The 18,316-nt window shown below is 46.5% G+C and overlaps 1 protein-coding gene across 1 annotated transcript; it reads right to left on the bottom strand.

Annotated features, from left to right (window-relative positions):
* Positions 1 to 1,683: 1,683 nt before the first annotated feature.
* On the bottom strand, positions 1,684 to 8,343 carry ahdc1 (AT hook, DNA binding motif, containing 1). Its single transcript, XM_029514832.1, has 4 exons — positions 7,138 to 8,343; positions 5,293 to 7,010; positions 2,985 to 4,743; positions 1,684 to 2,546 (listed from the first exon to the last, which is right to left on the bottom strand). Exons 1-3 carry the CDS (start codon positions 8,341 to 8,343, stop codon positions 2,991 to 2,993), a joined length of 4,677 nt encoding a protein of 1,558 aa, XP_029370692.1. The 3' UTR covers positions 1,684 to 2,546; positions 2,985 to 2,990.
* Positions 8,344 to 18,316: the final 9,973 nt, after the last annotated feature.

Here is an 18,316-nt window from a genome sequence, read left to right as displayed (position 1 = left end):
TCTTGCCAAGCACCAAAAATATATAGTCACAATAAGAAAACATAAATTTTTGCCACCCTGCTTTCATTTAAATACATTTTAGAGGAGGTCTACTTTACCTGAAAACATATATTTAATGCATTATGATGGCCAACTACATTAAAATGCTGCTCATGTTAAAAGATCCATAATCACATATAAAGACAGGGATTATTCTCAGACCCCTGATACTTCTGCTATATGTGTATTTGGACAATAATGCGTAAATTACATTTTTGAATGCAGGAATTCTTACCTTATGGTATTTAAAAGGTTTGAATATCTCTCCTGCCACTGATGGTTGAGAAATAATTTAGATGAACTGATTTCTACTGAACACACTAAGAATATGGCATTTAGTTGGCTGTAATCTTGTTTAAATTCTCCTTAGAAAATGATCATTTATGTTTAGACTCCGTTATGTTTTGTATAAATAAAGTGCAAAGGAAAAGTCTGTGAAAGAGCTGTTGATTTGCACCCTTCTTCCCCTCTTGTCTTGTCATATAGTGTAGTCGACAATGCATGTCCCCTTCCACCATATAGTGGAATGTCACAGCAAACACATTTCCTCCGGCCATGTCTGAGTCTATTTAGTCAGCCTGTTGACAAACTGTACACAATATGCAGCCAGTAAACTCCCCCCATCTGCTTTCTTTCTCTCTCAGTCTCACTGTCTGTCTGGCACATACACAATACACACAAGCTGCAGATGCACAATATTTACTGTATTATAGCAAGATTCCCAGTGAGGACATGCATGGGTCCCTTCCTGTCAGCCCTCTGGTACCGCCGGCCTTTAACTGTGCTTTAGTACATCTCCTTATTTGGATGAGGAATTTTGCAACAGTACATTTTTGTGCATTTTGTTTCAGTGGCTTTTAAAACCTCTCTGACACTCTTTTCTGATTTCCTCAGTCTGGTTTCTTTCTTTTCCCTCCAACATATCCTCTCCTACCCTCCCCACCATCCATTCCTCTCTCCTCCCCTCCCTTTCACTCCCTGTCGAATTGTGTCCTTGACTGAACTCTCCCGTTCACAGTCCCAGACAGCCTGGGCAGAGCCCAATACTCAGGGAGGCTCTAAAAGGCACACAGGCACGCACACACACACACACACACACACACACACACACACACACATACATGCATGCACACACGCATGCTCACACCTCCCTTAATCCCTTAAAGAAGCAGTATGCTATAGACATGATTACCAATGGCAAGAACAGAATGTGTATTTAAATATTTTGCACCTCAGATACATACATGATATGTAACAGACAGATATACAATTTTTTTTTCATCACAAAAACCACCAAACAACACAAGACCACAGAAAAAAGAAGGGAGAGAGTGAAAGAAAGAATGAGGCCCCACCAAGACTTTGGTGTCTCGGGTGCTTCACTTCTTTTGACCCCATAGGCACGTGCGCACGCTCTCACAACACACACACACACACATAGAGGCACACATACACACAAATACATGCATCACACAAACACAACCTCCTCTGTCTCACATATGCACACAGAAAACAAGAGTCTCTTTGGGGCCATTGTGTGATTTCAATGTCTCTTTCCCTTGTAGTTAAAACAGCAAAACACAGGATGTTGAGTTTCCATGCTGCAGTCCCCCAACACCCACCCACCCCCCCAGGGCAGAGAAATCATGGCAGAACGCTGAGGAGGGCATGTTGATGACGGACCTTCAGAGTGAAGTGGGGGCCCCCTAGTTTGGAGCTGAAGTCATATGTACAGATGCTGGTATTTTAAGAGCAGAAACTGGTTTAGTCCACTTTTCTCTTATGGGACACAACACAAGGAGTGCACAGAGCGGGACATTTGCAAGGCTCATGGTACTTAAAAAGTTCATTTGGGCTCAGATGCGGTTCAGGTTAGAGCACAAGACAGAAATGCAGTGTTGGCAAGTCGAGTGCAGAACACGGTTGCTGGTTTAGCAAAGGGAGGGAGTTGAGCGAAGACAGGAAAGAAACAAACAGAAAGAGAGATTGAGCATTGTGATCCTACTTTGTCCATATTGCAGACGTACAGAACAACACCAGAAAGATTTGGTGAGATACAGACTTCTGGGAAATGGAGTCCTCTATGTGTCACAGGACTCAACAGAATGAGGCAATAAGTTCATCCCTGTCCATCAGCGTCTGGTATTCATCTGTTAGCTCCTCTTTGCCAGTCCCTCGGTCCAGCGTAGAGTGTGAGTGAGTGCACACATATGGTTTCATGTGTACAGGTTTAGGTAGTGAATTCATCTGCACATGCGTGTCTGTGTTAGTGTGTCTGCATCTGTGTGCATGTGTATGTGTATGTGTGTGTGTGTTTGTGAGTGTGTGAGTGCATACATGCTTGGGTGTTTAAGTTGTAGTTGATTTTGATTGTCAGTGCTGGAGAATTAAAGCTTTACTGTCCAAAGCTGGCAGCTAAATTCTCACCCTTCATTTCACAGTCTCTCACAAAGAAGTCTCCTTAAAAAAAATGTTTGCAAATCTGTAAAAGCTTGGATTGAATGCACCTGAAAGAAAAACAAAAGGGAGAGAAAAAGATGAAAGGAGAGAACGTAATATATGAGGCTTTGATAGTTTTGACAGTTGTAAAGCTTAAAAGGTCCTTATAAATACATCTTTTCAGTGTTTGATGTGGTGCTAAAAGCAACTGAGTAAGTATGTGTGCGCTGGGTTGTTGCTGCAGTCGCACTTTTTTCTTCAGCCAAAGAGTTTACATGGACTGTCCAAAGTCCATCTTTGCAAGCTTGCACTTCTTTAATTGCAGGTGTTGGTATTAGGCCTATAATGTTTAAATTAGCTATTTATTTAGTAATAACAGCTTTTAAAAGCATTGATTAAACAGAAGCTGCTTTCAAAAACATTGGCAAATTTCATCCTGATCAATCAAACATTTCTATGGTCATGTTTGATTGGCTTTTTGGTTGTGTCAAGGTTGAAAAACTCACCTGTTATTACAGGCTGGTGACGCTGAAGCTGTCATCATTGGCTGGGTCGAGCAACTGGCACAGCACCCCACCTCCCTGAGCCACTTGGGAGGGGTAGCGGTGTCCAATGCCCTGGTAGGATTGGTGGGACATGGAGAAGCCGCTAGTGTCCTCCTCTTGGGGTGAGGAGTCCAGGGGAGGCTTGGCGAATGGAGAGTGAGGCAAGGGACCCTGGCAATGGCCTGTGCTCATGGCGTGGGGGGTCAGATCCCGTTTATGGGCAGTCAGGGTGGAGGCAGGGCTGCGCTCCTCATAAAGCGCAGGCGTTGAGTGGGAGAGGATGCTCGGGCTTGGGTTGGAGTGCGTATGGGATGGGAGATGAGTGTTGGGGTTGGTGTGTGCATTGTGGTGGGGCTGATTGTTGGTGTGAGGGCTTGAGTGCGTGAGGGGATTACTCTGGAGGTGCGAAGTGGGATGGGCGTGTGAGCTCAGGTTTACGTGAGGCTGGGTATTGTGATGGTGTGTGTCAAGGGGAGTCGGGTTTAAATGTGTGTGTGTGTTTGCATTTGGGCTAGTGAGTGGATTGCCATGTGCGTTTCCGTGAGGACTTGTGTGTGGGTTGTTGTGTGTGTGCACGGCTGTATTTGAGTGCGTACTGTGTGAATGCGGACTGGGACTGCTGCTGTGCGATGTCTGTCCATACCAGTAGGGGGAGCTGCAGTAGCTTGGAGAGTCATACTGCGAGAACTGTGGGTCTTTTGGCGGTGGGCGATGTGAGGGACTCAGTGCTGTGCCACAGTGGGGTGTTACCCGTGGGGAGGGAGAGCAGGAAGGGGAAAAGGTCCTGGATGAGACTGGGTGGTAGGACTGGGGTGGAGGAGGGGTGGGCTTTGGAGGGTAAGGGGGAGATGAGACACTGGGTGACAGGGAAGAGGAGGACTCTCCAGGGTATAAGGCTGGATAACGCTCCTCAGATGAAGGTGTGGAGGGGTGGGCAGAATAAGGGGAGGGGTACTCACAGGGGTCCTGGAGGTAGCTGGCTGGTGGTGCAGGATTGGGGGTGGCCAGGGGAGACAGGCTACTACTGTCTCCACTGTAATAGTCCAGCACTTCCTGGAATAGCCCAGATGCTTCTGGACCTCCAGTAGACACTACTACTCCTCCTGCCCCTGATGTAGAAACACCCTTGCCTCTGCCTTTAGCCCCTGATGGCCGCTCTCTCTGACAAGGAGATAAACCCCCTCTGCCTCCCCTGGACCCTCTGCCCCGTCCACCAACCCCTCCCCGTTTAGGTCCAGGAGTGGGCGTTGGTGAGGGGCTGGATGGAGAATCAGAATGTAATGCAGAACCAACCTCTTTTTCTGGTTGTGCTTCAGTCCGTTTCCTTCGACCACGGCCAGGTTTGCCAGTCCCCCCTCCCTGGAAGAGGACACTCTGGCTCCAGTTATAGGTGGGACCCGAAGCACTCTCATGCCAATCCATCATCAACTTCTCCAGACTGGAGAGACTTGACTGACCCCCTTCTGCACTAATAGAAGGCGGCTCACTCTGTTTGTATGTGCCACCTGCGGGGCTTGGTCCACCAGCAGCAGCTGCAGAGCCAAGATGTGAAGAGTCAGAGGAGGATTCTGATAGACTTTCAGGAAAAGGTTGCCGCTTGGCTTTCTGGGGGGTGTAGTTCGAGATATCCAAAATATCTTTCGACTCATTGGAACCATATTCACTGTAGCCATGATATTGTGGCCCAAAGCTGTCCGTTGACCAGCCGCCATATCCTTGTCTGAAGAAAAGAACATACAAAGATAGAACACAAATGATGGAACAGAAAAAACCTAAAAACTAAAAAAAAAAAAGACTTGCGCAATTTGTATTAAAAATAAAAAAATTAAATAAAAAATACATTTTCACTATTGTTTGTTGTAGCTCCACTAGTCAGTTGGCTAATAGCACCCTGAAGAGAAAACGCTCAATGAGGGGTCTCATTATGTATTCCTATGGATGACCACAGTGCAGGGTTTAGCCTTGAGTTAACTAATGTCAGGTATTGACTGTTAATTGGCACATGGTGGACAGGGTAAAACTGAGAATGTTATGCTGGAGCAAAAAATTAATTTTAAGCAGATCACATCACTTTGATCCTGCCATGGTTTGACTTTCATTAGTTGTACATCTATTTTTAATTGAAGAAAACATTTAATCCCATTTTCATTTTCAACACTATGAAAGCAAGTCAGATTTGGAGTGAAAAATCACCTAAAAAACATCATGAATTCATAAAATTTGTTTTTCTGTGTTTTTTTATGATCACAGGCTTCCACAAGTGATTTACCTGTAGCTCCACTGGTTGGAGTTGAAATGTTTGAATCCGTCTGTGGAGGAGGAGCTGAACTGGCTACCTTTGGCCACAGACATGTAAGCTCCTCCAGGTGATGTGGGTCCTGTTGAATCACCCCGCATGGATGCATGTCCTGCTGTAGGATATCCACAGAAGCCCCGTTTGGCTGCTGCCTGGTAGTTAGAATAACCAATCTGGCCAACAGGGGTGTTCTTGCCACTGCTGTGTCCAGACCCAAATGCAAAGCTGCAGTCTGAGGATCTCTGTGAAATTGCAGGAGAAGAGGAGGAGTAGCTGGAGGAGTAGTGGCCATAAGAGGCCGGATGGGGAGAGCTGGGAGAATGAGATGGAGGTGTGGATTTTGGATAAGTAGAGGTGGTGGGTGATGTTTGTGCCAGGCTGCCATAACTGTACGGAGGCCTGGCTGAGGAGCAATGTGTCTGGACTGAACTCTCCCCCCCAGAACTTGCACCCTTTGAGCACCACTTGGAGAATGCAGGGGACCAGCTGTGGGTAGTGGCTTGGCTGGATGGTTCGTAACCAGGAGTAGATGAAGTTTTGCGAGGGTCTGATTGCGAGGAAGACATGTCCAGCAGGTCTGATGAATCATCCGAGTCAAGCAGTGACCGAAAGTATCCAGCAAACAGACCTTGTGAGTCCTCCCCGCCTGGCCCAACACCTCTGCTTCCTCCTGAACTGCTGTAGGCACCCCCCCTTCCAACTTCACAGGAGGAAAAACCTCCACGTGGAGACCCACAGAGCTGAAACCCACCCAGACCTTTTTCCTTTTCCAGACCTCCCTCCTCTCCCCATCCACCTGCCCCATTGGGCCAGTCTTGCCCCATAGAAACCCCCTCTCCCTTAAATGCGCCATTTTTTCTCATGCGTCTCCTCCTGATTACCTTCTCTCCCCCAGGCTCAGTTCCTACAATACCTCCTCCCCTTCCCACCCCGCCTCCACCCACACCTTTCCCCCTCTTCCTGGGCAATCCATGCTCAGACAGTGGGCTCATTTTCCGCTTCTTGCCAATGGATTCAAAGAAGTCACTGAAAGTACATTTATTGCGCTCACTGCCCCCAATCCCACCTGCTGCTCCTCCACCTCTCCCAATACCCCCTCCTCTGCCACCCCGTGGGCGTCTAAACCCAGTCAGCCGGTGGAGTAGGGTGGATATCCCAGGGTTTTCCAAGGGGGTATGAAAGCTCTCTGGCTCACTAGGGGTCCAGCATCGAGGTGGAGAGCAGCGGCCAGTAGCAGGGGGTTGTCGGTTTAAAAAGGCCAGTTTGGACAGAACATCCCCATACTCTGTTTTCACATCATTTGTGTCATTAACATAAGATGGATAAGGAGAAGGGAGTTTAGTCCGACGACGCCTGCGGGGCTTTTTGGGCTGGTCTGCATTACCACTAGTGTTGCCAGGATTTGGAGGCTCTCCAGGTATTCCTGGCAGAACTTGTTTAGGGGGACGTCCACGCCTGCGTTTGAGAATAACAGGCAACTCTCCAGGAGGGAACATCACCATAACGCTCTTGCCATTGTTCTTCATGCGAAGAAGTGCAGTCGGCTCTCGAACTGCTTCTGAGCCCACCACACTACTATCATCGCCTTTCTCAGTGCCTGTAATTGTTTCCAAATTGGAAATTTTGTAGCTCTTCTGTCGGCGGCTAAGGCTGACAGGAATGCGAGCCACCTTAACCACAATCTTCCTCATCTGTAAAGCAGAGACCAGCATAAAGCATAACTGATATCTATTTCAAACATTTCAGACAGTGTATAATTATATTCTAATTATATGGCACAATGTAGACACAATGATATGTAATAGTAAATGTACTTACACCAACAAAACGTCCACATCTCCGGTTATTGGGTGGACATACCGCCAAGTCTGCAACAGGTTCCTCTTTCACTGTCAGCAGAGATGCAGGGATGGTGGATGTGTTGGCAAATGTGTGATGAGAGGTAACACGATGATGAATGGCCTGCGCTGCCTGACGCTGTTTCATGACACTTTTGGGACCTGCTTTATGGACAGATTTTGGTGCGGGCCTAGACCTAGATTTAGGTCCAGGTTTATGCCCAAGTCTGGGCCCAGGTTTCAGCGTAGCTTTAGGAATTGGTTTGGGTACAGTTAAAGCAAGAGCAATGTTTGTAGGGCAGGGTGCTATGGGGAGAATAGTTTCTACCAACGAATGTTCATCTTTCTCTACAACCATCACCTCCTCTTCTTTAACCCTCCAGATTTTCTCTTCTAGTACTTCTTCACCACCACCACCCCTCTCCTTCACTGATCTTGTCTCCCCATCCTCTATGCTTCTACGGAGACGGGACGATTTGCGCAGGTGACAGGGGAAACGGGGACGTCCAGAGCTGCGGAGTGCATACTTTTTCTCTGCTTCCACAGGAAGAGGAGAGGTGGCTGGATTGGTATTTGGACCAATAGGAACTGGACAAAAGGTTGAGGGCATGTCTGTCTCTGTTGTGAGGACTGGGGCTGTAAGCTGATTGGTGGAGGCAGGATGATTGCTGAGCGCCAAAGAGAGGGGTTGAGGTGAGGTTGTGTGCATGGCCTCTGGTGTGAGCGTCCTGGCATGCTCCGGTCTAACAGAGCCCGCATGTGAATTAATATCTATGTGTCCACAATTGTCCATGTGTGCGTGTGAGACATCTTGTGCAAGCACATCTGGGTCTATGTGCGTCTGCATGTTTCTAAGTGTTTCTGCAAATGTATGCGTTTCGGGGTTAGGGTGGGTTTCTGTCTGCCTCCGCCGACAGGTGTTGTGCCCCAGCCTTCTCTGTAAGTGTAGGCCGTTGGCCAGGGTAGAAGGAGAGGAGGGGGGAAAGTGGTCAGACGTCACCGGCACCAGTCCATCGTTGGAAGGATCTTGGGCCTCTGCCTGGAACCCAAGCTGCCTGGTCCAGAGCTCAGGCCCTTCCAGCTCCTCCAGCCCTCCAACACACCTCTTTTCGTCTGCCTGATTTGCACCACAGCCCACTGGAGCCCCAGTTTGGCCTGAAAATAGGTGATCTGACAAGCCACTCATTCAGTGTATGTTCGTAGTGTTTGTGAGGGATGAAAAAGATTTATGCTTTCTGCTGAATGTAAATGTTTCTTCTTTGTAGCTGCCTTTTTCTAACAGCTAGCAAGAAGATTCAAGGACCCTAGGACAGACATAAAAATAATATTATTAACTGGAAAGTAAATCCACAAATTTGAGACATCTTTCTTGCATTTAATACATTTAATCTTAACTCTTTGCCAATAAGTTTATTAGTTGTTGTAAGGTATCACACATACTGTACAAATTAAAATCAAACATTTGCAGCACAGATGGAATTGCAGTTGTGTGATGGAATTGTCAACATTTTTGGCAATGGTCCATAAACCTAATCTGTAATGCACTCTACTCTATTAACCGTGCCACCCACACAGAAGCATTACAACATTAGATTACATTTACCATTCATATCCTGCTCAGTTGGCTGCTTTTACTGAATGGTTGTGGCGCTGATTCTGATTTTGATTCTGAGTTGAGCCTCACTCTGTCTGCCTGGCTGGCTCTGTTCTGCAGGGGATCATTGGGTCATCAATACTGCAGTGGAGAGCTCACATACTTCTCCCTCTCCTCTCTGCTCTTGTCTTTTGCCCATGGTTGCTAGAGTGAGAGAAAGAAAGAGACAGACATACAGAGGAAGGGACAGACAGTTGATGGAGGTGGGAGACAGGGTGAGTAGGAAAAAAATAAAGAAAAAGAAAGAGTGTGGAGGAGGGTGGAGCAGAAAGAATAAGAGATTAGTACATGATGTCACAGCATGCATCAGACCAGACTAGAATCAGTATTTTGGGGAGCGCTGCACCACTTCACATCAGATGCAATTATTTTGGAAGATGACTTGCAATATATAATTTTAAAGTCTAATTGTCGTTAGTGTTGAGTCTTGCCGTGTACCAGCAGATTGGAGATGCACATGTAAGCCGGAGTCAGTTTACACTCCTCTATTGGATTTTCACACATGCTGTTGAATGTAACTACATAATGATGGCCAGATTCACAGAGTGGTGTATAGTGTATGAAATTGAGTGAGTTCTGCCACATTTTTCAATCCCACCATATTTGAGTGAACAGATGCACATGATATTATAATAAACAATTGAGTAGTGGTGACAAGCCCACACAAACACACACATACACACATACTCTCACTCCACGCTCCATTTCACCAAACTATTCAAAAGCATTACAAAGCATTAGACTTGGAGGGTAAAGGAAGAATGGGAGTGTGTGAATAATCGCAGCCACCAGGGGGAAGCAGAGAGGTGATGAATAGAGAGGTGTTAAGAGGATGGAGAGATGAAGGTGACAGAAATACAAGAACGACTGGAGGATTATAGAAACCTAGAGCAGAGGAGAACTGCAAGTACAGACAGCCAGAAGAGAAAGAAATCTTATTAAATCTGGACCACACGTGCTATCAGTCTCACATGTGCACGCGTGCAAAAATTCACACACTATTATACGCACACACACCACTGATGTACGCACATACATGCACAGCTGGCTCCAGTACTGTACCACGCTCTTCACATACAACACAATTCCTGTCCATCGTCAGATCTCTCTGCCTCCCTCTCCAGCATATGGCTTTGATTAGGAGGGTGGGAGAAGGACAGCGAGAGTGAGAGACACTGAGGGAAAAGGGGAACAGGGAACAAAGGGGGAGAGAGACACCAGAATGACTGAGTGAATGAGTGAGAACATATGGTAAAAAGCAGAAGACAGAAGAAGTAACAGGGAGGTGAAAGAAATGATTGAGACAAGGATGATAAGTGGTCGAATAGGCTGAGGCAGATAGGTTTTAGGTATGAGGGAGAAAAAGTTGAAAGAGGTGAGGAGAGGGAGAAGTAGAGGAGAAATAGGAGGAGTGTGAGTTTTGCTGTAGCAGAGTTTGGGGCTGAACACATGGAGCAGAGCAACCTCAACGTTAAGTTGCTCTGAGGAATGACACAACTGGGACAGACAAATGTGGATATGAACACACACGCACGCACCCGCACACACACACACACACGCAGACATTCAACACATTGTATTTTTTTTAACCTCCTCACCCACTCCCCCCATGCCCAGTGTTGTCTCCCAGCCTCCCTCCCTCTCTTCTCTCCTATTCTCATTCTCACTTCCTCTCTCATCTAATTAACAGCATTCATTAATTAAGGCTCCATCTGACCGGTGTGTGAGAGAAGGAGAAGAACACATGCTTTAATTAAACATTGCTGCACATGTGCTTACACATACATGTACACACTGTCACTTACACACATGCAGTGACACAAACCAACACACAAAGACACATGCAAATATGCCCCCACAGCTTCATCCTCCCACACACTCTCACATCGATTTGCACATAAAGACATACATATCACACACACATATAGTCATGCACGATCACTCACAAAACAAAGACACACATGCAAATATCCCACCACTGTGCTCTGTGGGGGGCATCCCGACAGGGCTTAGATGCCAGCCTATCAAACACTCCCACTATCCCACATTGTTTAAGCAAATACTCCTGGCATTCATCAGTCGCCATTCCAATAATATTCGCCGTCATACGTAGCAAATGGGTTTTGGTGCATTTTACTGTGAATGGCTCTGGGGCTTTGGAACACACAGTGGCGTAGTATTGTCTCTGTGAAAACAGCCGATGGTGTGCTCTGCTCCCACATGATGATCTGTTGAATCTGCTACACAAAGAGCAGCTCTCATATGAATGATATTGTTGGAAAATTTTAAAACTGTACATTTTTAATCTGCTCATAAAGTTTTGGCACTTACTGTGAGGCAGCAACAAAACAACATGCGACAGAGTATTTGTGAGCACATGCCAGTTTGAAATCAGAGACTAGTAGCTGTCATTTTCCTGCTTGGGCAGTTGCCCTGTTATGCATAGTCTGAGAGGAACAATCATTCTGTACATGGTAGCTGTACAGCATATCTATTCTCTTCCCATCTATCTCACTGCCACAAAGGCTTGCAGACTCACAGGCCTGCCAGCAGCAACCCTCAATGAGGAACTAGACCCTGTGTGTGTGTGTGTGTTTGTGTGTATGGCCATGCACATATGTGTGTGTCTATGAATGTGCGCATGTATGAGTGTGTCTTCCTGGGTGTGTTTGTAAAAGCACTCACTGAGCTCTAACGGGTGTGCAGTTGTTGCTAAGAGACAGGCAGCAGCACTGAAACAGCATGGGGGGGTGTAAGGGAGGGGGACACAGAGGGGAGAGAGAGAAAGGTAGTGAGAGGTGGTGAGGGGAGGAAGGGGGGAGCTCCACAGAGAGGTTTAGACAGATAAGGGGAAGGGGGTGGGGGGGTGGAAAAAGTGTATGTGAGGCCAGAAGAGAAACGGGAGAGAGGTGGGGAGGGGGAAGTGGGTCAGGGGGTCCACAGAGACTGAGTGACACCATGCAGAAACTCAGCTACTGTCAGCCTCTCATTCCCCCACACCACCTCAACCCTGATGCAACCTCAACCGGCAGCTCCATCAGCCTTGGAACTTCAGATAACACACATGGACACAAACAACTTTAGCTACAAACGGGGGGGGGGGGGGGGGAGAAACAGGTTGAAAGAATTATGAGGAAAGTAATGCAGAAGACAATCAACCAAACTATTAAATGTTAAATCATTCTTGAAATATTTTCAGTAGGAAATGGTAGGAAATAGATGAAAGACATCAGTCTGAATTTGTCAATGAAACATCTCACATTATATAATATTAATACAGCACCACTTTAGAGTGGTTGATGAACTTCAAATATGAACTCCGTGTCAAGTGAACATATTAAGCAGAGGGCCTGTTAGCCTCATACTAATATACCTCTGAGTGCGGTGCAATATTTTGTACAATATTTATTAAAAGAAAATTCATTAGAAATGTATTTCTAACATATATTTGTGTATTTCACATCAAATTGACAAATAAAAAAGAATATTTTTTATTTAACTTGAGTCAAATCACAAAACACATGACCACCCTTCATTTACTATGAGCACAACCAAAACAGAACTTAACTTAAAGTGTGTTGAAACGCTAGATTTTAAGGTGGTATTTTTATTCACACTGTGGGAAAAAGATTTCAATATTTACTCAACACTCAGCCAAACTTTGGAAAGTTTTAAATCAACTAAATGAGAAGAAGAAAAACAGTGGAAAGGAAAGTTTTAGATCTTCAGTTAACCACAGTGGGTTGTAGCTCAACAGGCAGTAACAGCTAAAGTTCAAGCTCATCTATACTCTTCTAATCAACATGTCTGGGTTGTTTGGAAGCTTGAGGTGTGTGTAAGTCCAAAGAGAGGTGAGGAATGTTATACACACACATATTGTATGACTGAGACACGCCTGCACACAAATTACCTCCATCAACCCCCGAGAACGGAGGTGAACTTGGGGCTTTGTTGGGTTTGAGCTCAACACACACATGTCACTCAAACAGTCCCACAACCACACACACTTTAGGTCCCCAATCCCCCCCCCCCCCCCCCCCCCCCCCCCACACACACACACACACACAATCTAACTGTCCTTCAGTCGAACCTCTCCTCTCCTTCTCACCCACTCATATCCCACCCATCCTACTGCCCCCCTCCAAAAAAAAAAAACACCGTCTCCCCAGCTGCAGGAAATTCCTAATGATCTCCATCATCAGTGTGCGTGCTGTATCTCCTGCCAAGAGCAAGTACGTACACACATATACACACACAACAAACACACACAAAGCATATAAATGAACAGAGACCAACACATGAACCATATGTGCAAACCAAATAAAAGACAGACAGACGTTCAGACACACAGACACACTTCTAACGTAAACAGACTTCACACAGGCCAGATACAGTGGCGGCTCTGCCAAGGATACACACAGGGGACCGCAGAAGTAGCTCCAAACACCAGACAACACAAAACAGGACCACCCACCCTTATCTGACTGTCTTACTATCTGACTGTTGTTTCTGCAGGAAGCTACATGTTGTAGTTATTTTAAGTATAGGACGGTATTATGCCCTTCCTCTTCCTCCTTCGCCCCCCCTCCTCCTCACTTTTCTTCCCTCTCTCATCTCTTTAGCACCCCCTCACCCCCTTAACTCACACGCATACATCTCCCACCTCCACTTTCCCTCCCACTCTGCAACAGCCCTCCCTCATCTTCAACTCATCCTGACACTCTCGATCCTCTCTCACTTTCCTGCAGGCAGCTTTCTGGCACTGCTGATGGCTGCCCCTCAGTCAGGTCATGTGACCAACCACACTAGCTCGGAACAGCTATGTGCACATGTGCACACAGGATTACACACAAATACGAACACACATGGATACATCTAGACTCAAACGCATGCAAATACCGGCCGAAACCAACCACTTATGCGCATACACAAAAACACTTACTTATAGTTCACACAAGTGCATACGAACACACAGTAAGCTGACATGTACACACAGGTAAACAGCAACACACCAATATGAACAGAACAGAGATGACACTGAATGTAGTCCCGCTGGTGAGAACTCACAGATACACTTACTGACAAGTATCAGCACATATAAACATAGTTATGTACATCTATTTCATACACAGAGGACACACAAACCAGATACTTGGACCCCAACACACTCAGACCTTGAGGCCAGTGTTTTGGAGAGGGGCCTCTGTGCTGCGGCCCTGACTTCCTGACTCCTCCTCCTCCCTCCATACTCTTGTTCCACAGTTGCTGTGGGAGACGCTGCTGCAGCGCCCGTTGCCAAGGAGAAGGCTGCTGGCTGTTTGAACAACAATGGCCGCCTTGTGAACATTCCAACTGTAGGTACTGACAGCTCATCAGCCACAGCTTCGACATACACACCACACCTCTCAAAAAGCACACACAGACACTCGTATGCTGCTCACACTACACACAGACGCTACACCACTGTACCTCTCTGGTTTTTGGCCTCAAGCCTGAGTAATGTAACACACAGACACAAACATAATCAGGCATGCACACAAATGAACACATACACACACACACACACACACACATCTATGCACACTCTAAGAAATTATGACTTCTGCTGTGAGGATAAGAAACCCTTTCGTCCCCTTTCCATCTACCTGCATCTCCCTACCATCTCTCTTCCCTTCTCTCTCACTCATAGACACACACACACACACACACACACACACACACACACACACACACACACACTCAGTGCGCAGTGCATTCATCCATCTTCCCCCTTCTCCCCGACTACTCTCTGTCTTTCTCTCTTATCTCCCTCTCTCTCTCCTTCCCATCCACAGCCTCCTCCGTTCACTCTCTTACTTGCTCTTCACTTGCTTATCCCTACCTCTTTCTCCTTTTCTGTCTCAGGAAGTGTGTGTTCTCACTCTTGCGCACACACACACACACCCTATCATCCTGGCATGCACACATGTGGAGGACACACATTCACACAGAGAGAGACACACACAATCTCTTTCTCTCCTGGAAGGTAGCGAATCTTTTTGTCCCTTGGGGGCATACACTTCCTCAGAGAAGGAGGGAAAAAGGAACGAAGAAAGAGAACTAGAAACAAGGGTGGAACGGGCAAGAGAGGAAGAGGAGGAGGAGGAGGAGGGAGTAGGATAGGAAGGGAGGGAGAGAAGAAAGGAAGGGAAGAGGGTGAAAACTATATTCATGCTAGGGATTTATATACAGACCCCTTAGTGCTCTGATTATGTGTTCATATTGATGGGATGACGTTGAAGTCGCGGTGCTGGAATGTTGAGACAGTGCTGAAGCCAAATTGGGTAGACTGGGGTGGGTGAGCTGGGGAGTGGGGGAGTTGAGTAGAACCACTAACAAGTCTCTGCTTATCCTCTGACTCACTGTTTTCAACGCACATACCCAGACACATGTATACCCACCCTCATGCGCCGCTAAAAACAAAGGTAAGTCTGACGCACAAGCAAAAAGAAATAGGAATGTTTGACCAAATGTACATGTGTGAGTATGTTCTTCTGCAGATACAGGTGCAGTGCGTGTGTGTGAGAGAGAGAGAGAGAGAGAGAGAGATGGCGAGTATGTGTTGAGTGTGCCAGACAGCAAGAGATGCTTTTGTGCGTGTACGTCTGTATCTGCGTGTTTTCCCCATCTCTCGCTCCTCTTTAATAATTGAGCTGATTCTGTCCAGCTTGTTAGGGAGGTACACAGCAGCTTCACACTCTGTCTTTCTCTCCTTCCCATTCTCTCACACTCTCTATCTCTCCCTCGTCATCCTTAAATCTTGCCACTCTCCATTTATCACTCCTTTTCCTTCCTGACCCATCTGTCTCTCTCTCTCCCTCTCTCTCTCTCTCTCTCTGTCCCTTCCCCCAGTTCTCTTTCTTCACAAATCCTCCCCTGTTCTTTGACCTCTCTCTCGCCTCTTGCAGTAACACCCCCCCACCCCACCCAGGAAATACACACACACACACACACACACATATCCCCTCTGGTCCCCATCCCTCCACCCCGCTGCCCTCCATCATCCCTCTCCTCTTTCCTCCCCTTCCTCCATCCTCCGAAGGTGAGAGGTCGAAGCTTCCTCTCTACTGTCAGACTCAAACCGGCTGCAACCAGCCCCCATGGGGTGGTGGGTGGTAGTGGGGGGGCAGGCAAGGAGAATGAGGAGATAAGTGAGAAAGGACACGTAGGGAATGAGGTAACAGGAGGGGAGGAAGGAGAGTGAGAGATAAGTGGTAGAAAAAGAAGAGGCAGAAGAACAAGGGACAAACTAAAGGTACAGATACAGGAGGGGGTGCGTAAAAGGGTTACAAGAGGGAAGGACGCAAGAGAAAAGGGAAGGAGAGATGTCTATTGAGTCGGTGCCTTTGGCGTGGAGGAGCCGTTTTATGAATGTATCGTGTGGGAGGTGACAGAATGTAGCATACAAACACTGCTTACACAAATGCTAAATGGTTGCTGTGTGTGTGGGTGCATCTGCGTGTGTGTGTTTGTGTGTGTGTGTGTGTGTGTGTGTGTGTGGGAGTTGAACCACATTTACCTGCCTGTGGCAAAAGCTATTTCACTTCAGGTGACGATTAGATTAATAGGAGTCGTAAAAGACAGTACCCTTCACTCCAAGGACAAAGTAATTATTTTTGCCAGTAGCTCGTTGTATAGTAAAAAAAATATATTAAAAGTTTTAAAATATTCCTAAAATGTCCTACGACTCAATATTAAAATATGGGGTCTTATAACGTTGGTTGTTTTTTAACAATGGAAACTTTGCAATTCAGTATAACATCTATCTCTAAAACCGTCATCTAATGGCTCTGAGCTCTAACCAACCAGATTCTGTGCGTGTGAATAGAATTGTTTATGTGAATCTGTGCCCTAAAATCAATTTCTCATGTATTTTTGGGAGGCATTTCAAGTGCTGAGTAATAATGGCCTGACTCATTCACAACGCTGGTGTAGATTCCCTTTTCCTGAATGGCAGTAATATATCTGTTGTGTAGAGTTCAAAGAGGAGCACCAGAGTGATTGGCTGACAAAACATCAGTTATAAAAAAAAAAAAGGTTTGTTGCATTGAATAAATCCAGTGTACAGTTAGATTCAAAACGCCTGAAATTAGATATCTTGTAGTTGTGAAGAGAAGTCTAAGATTGTTTTTAGAGAATGAGTCTGAAAAGGCTTAATATCTGGTCAAATAGCCTCTGATTTAGATTGGTGGAGTTTGTCTGGTGGTGGGGTATGTGCAGTCTGGAAGCTAAGGTAAAACATTAATGATAGGACTGCAAAGTTATTCAATAACTGATTATTTCTTTCAAGCAAATCCAGATCGTGTTTAGACCTGACACATCCTTAAACTGTCACTTTTCCAAATCTGCTTTCAACAATTCAACAAGTCTCACCACCATGAACTCAAAACTTCCAGAGGCGGCAGGAAATCAGTGGAAGTCCATAAATGCCGTACCAATCAATGTGTCATAAGTCGTGTCTGTTTGTGCATGTGTCTTGGTTTGTGTGTGTGTATGTGTGCGTGCATGAATATGCGTCCATTCTGTCTTCTCCATCTCCATGACGACCTCCATATCAAGAGGACTTCTGACTATAGCAACCTGCACGCTGACAGGCACACAGGAGGAACAGGTGATTGGTTGAGCTTTCAGCTGTCATATCAGCAGGGTGCATCTTTGTGACACTGCAACACACATGTGTGTTCTCACACACGGACCCTCTCTCTGACTTGTCTGTGCCATCAACCCACACACCTATAAAAACTGCAGCATGGCACAAACAAAAGGTACTTCGACCACATGCACATACACACACACTTGGAAGTAGACATGTGCATCCAAATACACACACACGCAGGGCTTTGAGACGAGATGCAGTGTGTTAGGTGCGCTGACCCTGCCAATGAGGACAGGAGGAACATCAACGGCGCTACAAGGCCGTTGCTATGACAACTAGCCCCGCTCACACAGGTAGGAGGCACAATAGGCCTAAGCTGTTATATGTTCACATTCTCTGTGTTTGTCACACACGCACACGCACACACACACAAAGGGCCATGCACTCAAGACAAGTCTGACTGACAGCGGCTGCATGCCAAGGTAAGGCCATTTCCTTTTCATTCCACCATTCAGAGGGTTGAAATTATTCATTATGTTCAAGTGGACCTGCCAATAAGAGAACTCACTCTTCAACTAACGACAGAGAGAGTGAGACTGTGTGAGTGTGAGACAGACAGGCAGGCAGGCAGGCAGGCGGACAGACAGACAGACAGACACACAGACAGAGTATCACTCTGCATACCAACAGCACCCGCACTAGGGCAGCCTGTGCACGTCTTTGAGGGGCCCTTAAATAACGAACTGTCACTGCCCAGACACTGACATTGACTTCCCTCTCTGTCTCATCCTCCCTCACTGTCCTCTCTTTCAGTTTCTCGTGCACTCCTTCTTCCTTTGTCACCCCCCACCCTCCACCCCTCCTCCTCCT

Source organism: Echeneis naucrates, chromosome 11 (genome assembly GCF_900963305.1).
Source record: "Echeneis naucrates chromosome 11, fEcheNa1.1, whole genome shotgun sequence".
NCBI classification, from domain to species: domain Eukaryota; kingdom Metazoa; phylum Chordata; class Actinopteri; order Carangiformes; family Echeneidae; genus Echeneis; species Echeneis naucrates.
Note: the sequence above shows the minus strand (reverse complement) of the source record. Positions and strands in the feature narration are given on the sequence as shown.

Excerpts from the sequence above, each read along its gene's own strand:
- ahdc1 (XM_029514832.1), bottom strand. The coding sequence starts at position 8,343 with ATGAGTGGCTTGTCAGATCACCTATTTTCAGGCCAAACTGGGGCTCCA. Across the intron at positions 7,011-7,137 it reads GATGTGGACGTTTTGTTGGT|ATGAGGAAGATTGTGGTTAA; the intron begins GTAAGTACATTT and ends TCTGCTTTACAG. Across the intron at positions 4,744-5,292 it reads TCCAACCAGTGGAGCTACAG|ACAAGGATATGGCGGCTGGT; the intron begins GTAAATCACTTG and ends TCTTTTCTTCAG.